Here is a 12,671-nt window from a genome sequence, read left to right on the forward strand (position 1 = left end):
AAAAATGAGCATTTTTAACTTTTGTCAACAGTAGAACTCCCATAGTGAACCAAGAAACTGAAACTGAACTGAAGGGAACTACTGTAAGTAACAGAACAATACCCATGAGCTTTGGTTTCCTGAATACATTAAAGCTGGACCATTACATTTACTCTGGTGACCAAAGATATAATCTCTTTCCAAATAATGTGTAAGTGTGTGATGTTGCTGATATGGTGAACTCCTGACCTCAGGACCTGAATAGCAGTTCACTCAGTCTATCTTTAAAGACTATTATTAAAGCAATATCACACGAGAAAGAGTGATGGAGTGCTGTATGTCCATCTATCAGCATTGCTGTGATTCGCCTGTAGACACGAGGCTGCAGGCCAAGCTAACAGCCATGTTGATAGATGGACAATACAGCATGATTGTGAGTGTAATATTGCTCTGATACAACAGTTCAACAAACACGTAAATAAATTAATAGGGAAAAACTAATGACTGTCCCCAAAAAAAACGCTCTTGTGTGTGTAACTACTATAATACGCTACAGAATCTGCCGTTGCTGATTTGAAAGATGCGCCCAAGCTTCCAATACTAATTAGAAAACCACACTTTAGAACTAGTAACAATAGCTTGTGCTGTTTCTAACAAGTTATTTGAGAAACAAGGACATGTGAGGGAGGGAGGGAGGGAGGGAGGGAGGGGAGAGGGAGAGAGAGAGAGAGAGAGAGAGAGAGAGAGAGAGAGAGAGAGAGAGAGAGAGAGAGAGAGAGAGAGAGAGAGAGAGAGAGAGAGAGAGAGAGAGAGAGAGCATGAGAGAGCATGTTATTACCTTGTGGTGATGAACAGTAATGCTGAAGCTGTTAGTTTAACACTATACCTCAGCTGTAGTGTGATAGTAATCCACTCCGATTGTGGAGTGATGCCACCATACATGCTATCCGGAATTATCCTACGAGTATTTCACTCATGCTCAAGTGTTTTGTTGCTGGAGAGAAAACATGGAGGATGCCAGTTTCATTCTTGTATATTTCTTGGGAAACTCATATTTTGACACTGACACAAAAAGCAATCTCCTTTGCCATGTTGAAATTTTATGTCTTCACCCAATTCAAAAACATGTATCAGGTATGAGCCCTGAGCATGTTTGATTACTCCGTCTGTCGCGACTGTCATCGGCAGTAAAGCTGAAGCTGTTAATTTAACTCTATTTCTCAGCTATAATGTAGTAGTAATTAGAAGGAATATGGAGTGAGAGACCATTCCAGATGACTTCATGAATTGTATACTTTTCATTAGGGATGCACTGATAATGAAATTTGTTGGCAATAGTGAAATTTGTTTTACAATGTCCAATAGCCAAGATGATAGCCGATATCATAAATATATATTCTTTTGTGAATTTTGTATTTATTTTTTAAATCAAAATTCACAAAGAAGCTCAAGCCTTGTAATATTCTGCATCTACAGTCAGGTCCATAAATATTGGGACATCGACACAATTCTAATCTTTTTGGCTCTATACACCACCACAATGGATTTGAAATGAAACGAACAAGATGTGCTTTAACTGCAGACTTTCAGCTTTAATTTGAAGGTATTTACATCCAAATCAGGTGAACGGTGTAGGAATTACAACAGTTTGTATATGTGCCTCCCACTTTTTTTAAGGGACCAAATGTAATGGGACAGATTAACAATCATAAATCAAACTTTCACTTTTTAATACTTGGTTGCAAATCCTTTGCAGTCAATTACAGCCTGAAGTCTGGAATGCATAGACATCACCAGACGCTGGGTTTCATGCCTGGTGATGCTCTGCCAGGCCTCTACTGCAACTGTCTTCAGTTCCTGCTTGTTCTTGGGGCATTTTCCCTTCAGTTTTGTCTTCAGCAAGTGAAATGCATGCTCAATCGGATTCAGGTCAGGTGATTGACTTGGCCATTGCATAACATTCCACTTCTTTCCCTTAAAAAACTCTTTCGTTGCTTTCGCAGTATGCTTCGGGTCATTGTCCATCTGTACTGTGAAGCGCCATCCAAAGAGCTCTGAAGCATTTGGCTGAATATGAGTAGCTAATATTGCCCGAAACACTTCAGAATTCATCCTGCTGCTTTTGTCAGCAGTCACATCATCAATAAATACAAGAGAACCAGTTCCATTGGCAGCCATACATGCCCACGCCATGACACTACCACCACCATGCTTCACTGATGAGGTGGTATGCTTTGGATCATGAGCAGTTCCTTTCCTTCTCCATACTCTTCTCTTCCCATCACTCTGGTACAAGTTGATCTTTGTCTCATCTGTCCATAGGATGTTGTTCCAGAACTGTGAAGGCTTTTTTAGATGTTGTTTGGCAAACTCTAATCTGGCCTTCCTGTTTTTGAGGCTCACCAATGGTTTACATCTTGTGGTGAGCACTCTGTATTCACTCTGGTGAAGTCTTCTCTTGATTGTTGACTTTGACGCACACACACCTACCTCCTGGAGAGTGTTCTTGATCTGGCCAACTGTTGTGAAGGGTGTTTTCTTCACCAGGGAAAGAATTCTGCTGTCAACCACCACAGTTGTTTTCCGTGGTCTTCCGGGTCTTTTGGTGTTGCTGAGCTCACCAGTGCGTTCTTTCTTTTTAAGAATGTTCCAAACAGTTGATTTGGCCACACCTAATGTTTCTTGTCTCTGATGGGTTTGTTTGATTTTCAGCCTAATGATGGCTTGCTTCACTGATAGTGACAGCTCTTTGGATCTCATATTGAGAGTTGACAGCAACAGATTCCAAATGCAAATAGCACACTTGAAATGAACTCTGGACCTTTTATCTGCTCCTTTTAAATGGGATAATGAGGGAATAACACAAACCTGGCCATGGAACAGCTGAGCAGCCAATTGTCCCATTACTTTTGGTCCCTTAAAAAGTGGGAGGCACATATACAAACTGTTGTAATTCCTACACCGTTCACCTGATTTGGATGTAAATACCCACAGTTAAAGCACATCTTGTTCGTTTCATTTCAAATCCATTGTGGTGGTATAATAGAGCCAAAAAGATTAGAATTGTGTCGATGTCCCAATATTTATGGACCTGACTGTATAATAATCTGCATACACGATGTATAATTGAAAAGACAGATAGTAGTTTAGTATTTTTGAAGCCTGGCATAGAAAGAGTTCATATGAATTTTTTAAATGCTAATATTGACTGATATTTCATGCATCTTGCTTTTAATATAATACACAGATCTGGTTTTGCATCCATAACCTCAAATGTATTGTAAATATTGGCCTAGCTTTTGCTCTCCAGTGTAATGTTAAGGTCTTTTGCACTGGGTTCAGAGCTGACCCTGCAGGCTGCTTGTAAAACTCATTTGCACCTGATCTCACCACTGGATTTTATGACTAATAAAGTTTGCATTTAACATATAGGATACTCCTGCCATTTGCAGGTGTTAATTGCCTAAAAATTACCTCTGTGTCGGAGCAAGAGGAAAGCTTTAGTCCTTTGTCCAGGCTCCCTGGTCATTGCTGTAGGATAATGTGTGACATTTGAAAGACTTACTCATCTTTTTTCTGAAGAGGTGCATTACATAGTATGTAGTGGCGGGCCGTGCATTTGAAGTATAGGCCTTTAGTGTGATTCATGCCATTAAGAAAACACAGTTTCACAATGAATAAGACACCCTATGCCTTTGGGCATCATACATTATGTCGCAGCTAACAAATAATGCCATTTTACATTTTAAAAACACGTCCATGCACGAAAGTCACAACTTGAAACAACACCTAATGCTCAAGCCTAATTTTGACTGCAGCATGACTGATGAACGTCTCCCGAACAGACATTCAAAAATAATAATTTTTCATATGAGTCTACCAAGAAGGTCTACAATACCTGGAAAAATCTGTCTAATAATATTTGCGATTTAAATGTTGCATTAATTTCATTTTGTCAGGGTACACGGTTCTGCTGCGTTCCATTCAAGTTGGATGTGGGATATTCCTACTTGATATCTCCGACCATAAATGCATTCCATTCCCCGATATTCAGAACTGCAACTGTCCCGTTAGCTTAGCAGGGGTTTGACTCTCATTAGAGATGTCTCCTAGCAACCCAACTGTGCTGCAGCGCTAGCATTTGTGCCACAGGTTTATGATTATCAAAAGAGATTATAATGATTTATACACCTGCAGGCGTTTATTAAACAAGCTATTTAAACTCATTTATCAATATTACATAATAAAGTGAATGTTTATCACTTACTTTTTATATCTCCCTGAGTGTCGACATGTTTGTGTGACATCATGCGCCTGCATCTCAGCGAAATTGGAGTTGAGAATTTCTGCATGAGTCTACATGAGTCTGCTCAAGAAGCCTAATTTACACTTCTAAAACTCCTGATGTTGCTATAACAATGCAAAAAGCACTTACCAAATTACTTAAAGTGAAAATCAGTCTTCCTTTCCTGTTTAATAAATTAAGCAATCACACAGTCATGCAGAACATCTCCTGTTTTTAAATCCATAAGGATCTCTTTCTCAATGGCGATAGCGGCACTTCAGCAAGATCTCGTGCTTTTTGCTCATGAATTACGTACATCACTTAAAGCGTGATTGCGTCACACAAGGCCAGCTAGAAGGCCTTGACCGGGACATATCCTAAAGATCACACTCACAAATAAATAAATCTGATTGGCTGATGAATCTGAAAATATGACTTTTAGTTGCTCATTCATTTGCACTGTCGACGGATTCTGTGGAAATTCTGAAGGCCTGAGGGGCATGTGATTTGTGAAACAGTTGTCACACTTTGCTTGTAAGCATCAAGGAATAAATTCTGACTGGATAAACTTTTGTTTTTCTCGGTTTGTTTGTAGATTAGTTAAGAGTGGAAAGCAATTAAAAATACATTTGGTGTACTCCAGGTGATTGAGAATGAAAGGATGAAAAATATTTATTCATTTGGCATGTTAGGCCAGCCACTGACAGTATGTAATTATTTTGCTGTAACTATCACAACCCAATTAGAGACCTGTATATAGCCACTTGTCAGCAACGGCAGGATGTCTTTAAACTGTAGGTGTAATGAGAGAAGACTGGCAGTGCCATCATGGAAAATGCCCCTAGGGTTTTAATACTTTAATAGGTTTTAATAGTCTTTTCACTAAGTAAAAGATAACTTATTTTCTAAATTCACAATGGAATTAAAATTGACCCTATTAAGTTTCCTAATACATGCCCCTGGTCTTATTGTGCGTTATTCTTCAGTGTGTGTTATTTCAAAGGATTTTTTTTTGTAATGTAACTTTAAAAATCTCAAATGACTTTCCTTTTTGGCTGACAACACCAACCCCTCTTACAGTATTATGCACTCCCTCCCCTCAAACTAGCTGACTCCATTCCGGTATGATCCAATCAAGTCCCTCCCTACATTTGCTCTTGAAATACTTCAGATTACAGAAGTAACATGGACTGCGAATGCAAATTTCAAGATGTAAATGCATGTTAAATGCCTAATTGGACATGTTGTCAGAGCTAATCTGAGGTTTATTTTTCTCCTAACCAGCTGTGACTACGAGAAGTGACGCACGCGCACAGGACATTTTGTTGGTCGCTTAGTTTCTACATCTGTGGTGTTTTGCTGGGTAGCCCCGCCCACAGTGAAATCTCATTGGTCTAAAATCCCACAGCATATAACTTTAAATATGTTCTAGTTGGGTGTGGTTGTGGTATGTCATGTTGTGCCATTGCTGTCAATGTAGACAGACAAATTACTTGCTGCTAGTAACTTTACTTATTGTGTTGTGACCTATGTAATGGATGTTATCCATAAATCATTGGATCACAATTTGCCACATCTCACATTAGTAATCTCACTAATCCTTAAAACAACTAATGTGTTTATTTTCCTGCTGTAATTGCAGGGGTGAACAGCCTTGCTCAGTCACTGAGTGCCAACCAGTCCATCCCCAACACACTCACCCATCTTGACCTCTCAGGAAATGTGCTCCGGGGGGATGACCTTACGGTGAGTAGTGAACACACACATCCAGAACACTTTATATTCCTACATATACACCTAAGATTTATTTTGAATTAACTGTTTACCCATATAATGCAAAAAATAAAATGCTGCTGAACACTGCCGGAGAAATCTACCTCTGTGACAGTGACATGCACAGACCTTAGCAGGGGCAGGGGTGAAAGAACATGGACATAGTGTGAAGAGAAATCTGCTGTCAATATTGGGGGAGTTGTGCTGTGGTAAAGACACCTCCGCTTAGCTCTCCGTACTCTTAAAGGCACCTCCACTTAAAGGGGCAACTTTACATTTGTGAATGAATGCCCCGGTTCTGTGCACATCTGTTGTCATGTTTAAATATAGCTTATTTGTAAGAATCTTCCACTACAAATGCTTGTTGGTGCATAAACTAGCTAAATGAGTCTTATTTTCTGTTAAGTTTTATCATCATTCTTCATTACCAGTACAAAAAATGCTTAAACAAAACTGCACAGTCAAAACCTCAAGTAAAACTGCATTATTACCAATAACAATTTGCTTCCACCTTGAAATCAACACGCCCTAAACATGGAAAGTCGGGGCATGAAGAAAATCGAGAGATGTCCACTCGTAATTACGACTTTGCGGTGGCGTTCATGTACTCGTAAATACGATAATTCCGACAGGAGTTGAACGTGTCATTACAATACGTAAGACAAGCAAGCGAGAGTTGGTATTTGCAGCGGCTCCTGACACGTGATCCACAACTTTGGGCAGGGCATTTCATTGCCAGGCAAAGAAAAAACAATTACACACAGGACTTAACAAAAACAAACTCACTTTGTAGGCATGCAAATGTTCACTTCAGGTGTGAATGGCCCCATAGGAATTCATTGTTTCTATTGAAAATGTTAATCGTGGTGAAAATTTGCATTTGGTGTTGCCTTAAGGTATTGATTTAACATGGATCCCATGATATGAGACTGGTATTGTGCCAAAGCCGAAACTTTGGTATTGATTCAATCCTAACTACAATATTAAATATTGACATCTAATATCTTACAAGTTCACCACCAGTCTTGTTTAATGTTTAGCATTTGTTTTAAAATGTAGTGCTCACACATATTGATTCATGTTCAGTCCACAGTGTCTGTGCAATCTGTCTTAACTTTAGACACTGCACAATCCCATGCATCATTGATTCTCTGTTCTCAGCGCAGTATTGATGTGTGTCTTTGTGGAGTTGTTCTCTGCCCGGCAGATGTATATCCAGGGTTGGGCGGGTTACTTTTGAAATGTATTCCACTACAGATTACAGAATACATGCTGTAAAATGTAATTTGTAACGTATTCCGTTAGATTACTCGAGGTAATCTTACTCGACATATTCTAAATACTTTGGATTACTTCTTAAGCACTGGTAGATTTTTTTCAATTGTTTGGACTATAAAAAATCTGCCAGTACAGTAAGACAAAATACACATGTTAAAATACATTCTCTGAAAAACCCAAATATCAAATGCAGTGTTGCATCTAAAACAAAATAAATCAAATTTATCTTGTTTTAAAGATTTTTAGATATTATACCTGGAAAAAATACCAAAATTATTATCACGAATATGATTTTTGCCCTAATATCAAACATCTTACTAGAAAAAAATTCATTATGATCCAACATTAATTTTCTTGATAAAAAAAAAGTAACATGGCTAGAAATAGCATTTTAGCTTAGCTTAAAGCTAACAATTTACACAAGGTTTTTTTCTATTTCTTCTGCTCCAAACTTACTTCAAACTGACTTCTCTGTCTGCTTATATGAATGTAACTCATCATAAGAAAGTGTTTCACCGCTGTTCAAATGCACTTTGGATCACATCATTTATATGTATAAATGTTTTCCATCTGAATGGACTAAATATTAAATGAAACAAATGACAATAAAATGCAAAGTAATCTCTTCAGTTATCAAAATGTAACTGTATTCTGATTACCAATTATTTAAATTGTAACTGTAGTGAATACAGTGAAAATGTGTATTCCCGTTACATGTATTCCGTTACTCCCCAACACTGTGTATATCAGCATGCACATCATGGTGTACAGTTACCTTTCTAACCTCACAGTCAAGGAATTGAATGCATGTCATCAGGACAGGCTCTCATTATAAGGCTAAATACTTCAGGGAAAGTTGCATGTGAAAAGGCATTTTGATCAGACTATTACTTTTTATGCTTTTTTAATACAGCCTCTAAAGCTTTAAACCTCTAAAGATTAACTGGTGACAGCACTTAAGGGGGACAATTACTTCTACGTATGATTTGAAATGTTACTGTGGGCTTGAGAGTAAGGTCTTTTGATTACAGATAAGAGTTTATTTAAAGGCACAGTCTGAATACAGTACCTTTCCCCTGCAGGTTTATATAAATGCAGAAAAAGAATTGAATTACATTGCACAATATATGGAGCTGTCGTGCTCATATGCAGGCATTGCAAGTTCTAATCCAGTTTGCGTCAAATACCCATCCTTCGAACCATTATTTTCTGTCCGCTCTCAGCTGTCCTATCTGTCCTATAAACCTAAAAAGTGCTTGCTGTCACAAGGGCTAGAGTTTACTGTATCTCCATAATAGAGGTTAACCGATAGTGGATTTTGCCAATAACGATATCTAAGGAGGTGGAAAATGCAAAAAAAAAAAAGGTAAATCAGCCAATTGTCTTTAAAATTGATTTATAGAATAATTTATTTAAAAACCAATTCTTAGTCTTTCCTTAATATGATTATTGCCAAATAAATGGACATACAACATTGATGTGAGTAAACATTTTTAGCTTACTTGTAGAGAGCGCACAGTGATCCGAGAAGCAGGAAAGATGACTTACACTATCCGGATGAGTGGTCTGATACAGGGATGTGCGGTTGTAACTGAGAAACACAAGACCACTAGATGGCGCCATTGACCAATCAGAATTTAGTATTCTAGATAGCCGTGTAATAAATTTTACCAAATTAAGCTTTTATAGCCTATATATTGACTATATGAAGGGTTTTATATATATATATATATACTTTACCAGATGAGGTTTAATGAGGATTAAGGTTTATTATTTTTTACAAGATGTGGAGTTCGAGACACAATGTATGTGCTAATGGGGCACGTTTCAGTATAGGCCTAGTCGCATGTCCTAACTTCAATTTGGATTCTTGATTATCTAATAAAAATATGCATTTAAGTGAGGATAAAAATATGGATGAATATTTTCAATAATGAAAGATTGAGGAACACAAGAATAAACCATAATAAAAACATATCAGCATCTATCAGCATATACTTTTGCAGATAACCGATAGTTCCAAAAAGCAATCTATCGCACCAATTCATCTGTAAAACCAATATATTGGTCTAACTCTACTCCGTAACAATGAGATTTGAATTCAAAATTCCAATTCTGCTGTTGTGTTTTCTCTAGCAGTGGTTTTGTATGCTGGTTTCTAACATCTTGTTCAAAACCCTGTTAAATTAGAATAATTTTATTTAAGTAGATTTTCTCTATCATATTTTTGCTATAACTTTTGGGTTAAACATGCCAGCTTAATCAAACCATACTGTTATATATTCATGCAAGGGTCAACTATATTATAATGATTACTGAAAGGTTGAAATGTGTTCTTAGGACAGGTATTGTTCATGTAATTCAGGTCACATTTATATTGAGTAAGGTCATCACATGTCATAAATGTATACAGTTCAAAATATTTGTTGGCCAAAACAATTTTTTGATATTTTAGTATGGTAACTTTTCCAGTTTGTTGTTTCATGAATCGGTTTGTGCATCATAATTGTTTTAATTGTAACATTTACAGTAAGGTTCCATATGTTAACATTAATTAACAAAGTTAGTTAACATGAACTAAAAATGAACCTTACTTCTTCAGCATTTATTAATCTTAGTTAATTTTAATTTCAAAATATAGTTATACATTTTAAAATCAAAAGTTGTATATGTTAACATTAGTTAATGCACTATGAACTAACATAAACAAACAATGATCCCCTTCAATGGTCACGTAAAACCTACGCCACTGGCCTACACCATTGTGACAACTTACCCCTGTGTAGTGTAGCAACATCCTCCGCTATTAAGACAAGTTGTCACAAAAGACCAGCATGTGTTTGTTAATTAAACCTCATTAAAATCATTAAACCAACTCTGAGAAATATTAATTGGGGTAAAAAGTGACAACTAGCCCCAGTCTCCCCCATAATAAAATGGCCTGCAATTAAATAAAATTAAGAAAATAGTATTTTTTTCCCCATTATGTACATTTTTATATAAAAAGCTTGGATAAAAAAATAAAAAAAGTACACATGCTGCATTTTATATTGATTACTTTAGTATTAATATTTGACATTTAATGTGTCTTATCCTTGTATTTGCCCTATTTTAATGTGTCATTTAATGTGTCTCATTTATCTTTCAGAATTTCTACAATTTCCTCGGCCAACCCAACAGCCTGCACACCCTGGACCTATCTCACACAGACTGCTCACTTGACTTAGTGAGTTTCAAACTGACAATACTGATGTGAAATTAAGTGTTTATTTTAATGAAGTTATCTCTATTATTTCCCCTTTTGCTGAGCATATACAGTATGTACAGTAGCTGTTGAACTGATAATGTGTGGTGAATTGATGATTTTCTATATGTTAGGTGTGTTCTGCACTGCTCAGAGGTTCCATCCAGCACCTTACCATCCTTAATGTGTCAAAAAGCATCTTTGCCGTCAGGTAAACACCTTCTCAAATTTGAACAAAAGAACTTTGAAGAATGCTGACGCTGCTCTTTTTTTCCATTTTCATTTTTCTTTTTCTTTTAAACTTTTTGAGTGAACTATCCCTTTAAGTAAAAGTGAGAGCTCTGTCTTAGAATTGACTGCTCCATGTGGTCATAATCTTTGTTAGTTAGCCAATTATTATTTAAATATTCATAATTTAGCATAATTTTATTTTAGATTTGGCGAAGAATGTACCATATGGAGTAGTGAGAGCAATATTTTCAGCTTACAAATAGAGCCTTTGGAAACAGATCTCCCATGATACATCCAGGCTGGGCATGCCTGAAGGGCCTGGGCATCAATGTATTGAATTGGTGTCCAGTTCTTTCTTTCATCTTTTGGTGTGTTTATGTTTGAGGAGGGAGCTTAAAAAAAACAAGAGTAAGAGAGAGATTCAGAAGCATGAGGTTGGGAAATAGATAGATTTTATTTCCCAGGAGATTTATGGTGTAATAATGAAAGCTGAGGTCGAGGTCATCTGAGAAGGGTCATAATACTCCAACCTGCTTTCAATCACCTCCCACCATTTATGACTTCTCAATACCATAGACGTTTACAGTTAGTTCTCTGACCCTGTTTAAACCTGGCATAAACATCCATCTGGGCTAGATATAGACAAATATTAGGTTATAATGAACGATACAGTACTGATTATTTTGTGTTTAAGTATTCGATAACCAATTTGCATAACCCATTGCCAATTCTTGTTTTTAGGCACATTTATCACTGCTTTGCAAAACTAATATTGCACACAGTCTACAAAGAACTATTTTGACTTGTTTTAATTGCAATATACACTTGATCAAAGCCCTCACTTAATTAAGATTTCAAACGTAAAGTCTTTTGTGTCCAACTTTATAGGTAAACCCAATATTAAGTGGAAAAGTGTAAATATCGGGAAAAAATAATGTTCAAACCATTTATCAGCCTCTGTATCTCCAATCTGGGGTGATCCGATCACAAGTGGATTGCACTAAATGCAGGTGTAAACGGAGCCCAAAACAGATTGTGATTAGGGCTGGGCGATAAAATTATATATCACGATAAAGAAAATCCACATAAGCTTTTGAGGAATTTTCGATATTTACTGCGTGGTGCTAAAACACAAGCAGTTCGGCTTTCTCAGGCTGCGTTTCCACTGGGGCGGACGAAATCCGCTCAAAGGCGCTCATAGCTGTAAGCCCGTTTATCGGTCCAATGACGGTCTCCAATAATACGGGTGAAGGTCTCTGCGCGTTACAGTCTTTCTTGTACGCAACACAACAATATTAAATGAAATACATTTTCTCTTATGTATTATCTCGTTATTTCATCTGACTCCATAAATGAAAAAGGTTTTTAATGATATCTGAGTATCATTAAAAGTGAGCGAATGTTTGATTATTCCTTTAACTCTTTAATTATATTTTACCCGTTTAGATTAAGAAACTATGTCGCTTTGAGGTCCTCGCGTGTTTTCTCTACACCGCGGGTCTCACGATCACAAGCGGCCAGTATTGGATCATCAAACAGAGGTAATTGCTATATACCTGAGATCGGTCACATTCACGTATACACAATCAAAGATACTTCAGTATAGCCCCATGGAATTGCATACACTTGAATGTAACTTAACGTTTTCTTCAGTAGAGGTCACGGCCACTATTATAGATGTAAGTTGACCAACATAACTTCTCTTATAATAGCTTTGGATTGGCCATGCGTGGTTTCCCACGTACACTTATCTGGAGAAACATCAAATTAAAACAGAGGTAAGACACCCAGATTTAGATTGGTCAAGCAGCGTTTGCTGTTCTAAACGGAAATTCCCTTTTTGTCTTTGCAAACCAAGTACACTTGAATCGATGCCAAATA

General features: G+C 37.0%; 1 protein-coding gene across 3 annotated transcripts in view; it reads left to right on the forward strand.

Moving 5' to 3' along the window:
* LOC127655807 (F-actin-uncapping protein LRRC16A-like) overlaps positions 1-12,671 on the forward strand; it is a 198,444-nt gene that overhangs the window by 99,393 nt on the left and 86,380 nt on the right. For all 3 annotated transcript variants that reach the window (XM_052143791.1, XM_052143792.1, XM_052143793.1), the window contains exons 13-15: positions 5,907-6,010; positions 10,464-10,541; positions 10,694-10,770. In XM_052143791.1, coding sequence (XP_051999751.1) covers positions 5,907-6,010; positions 10,464-10,541; positions 10,694-10,770 — 259 coding nt within the window. The remainder of the gene's footprint in view (positions 1-5,906; positions 6,011-10,463; positions 10,542-10,693; positions 10,771-12,671) is intronic.

This window comes from Xyrauchen texanus, chromosome 15 (genome assembly GCF_025860055.1).
Source record: "Xyrauchen texanus isolate HMW12.3.18 chromosome 15, RBS_HiC_50CHRs, whole genome shotgun sequence".
Lineage (NCBI taxonomy): Eukaryota > Metazoa > Chordata > Actinopteri > Cypriniformes > Catostomidae > Xyrauchen > Xyrauchen texanus.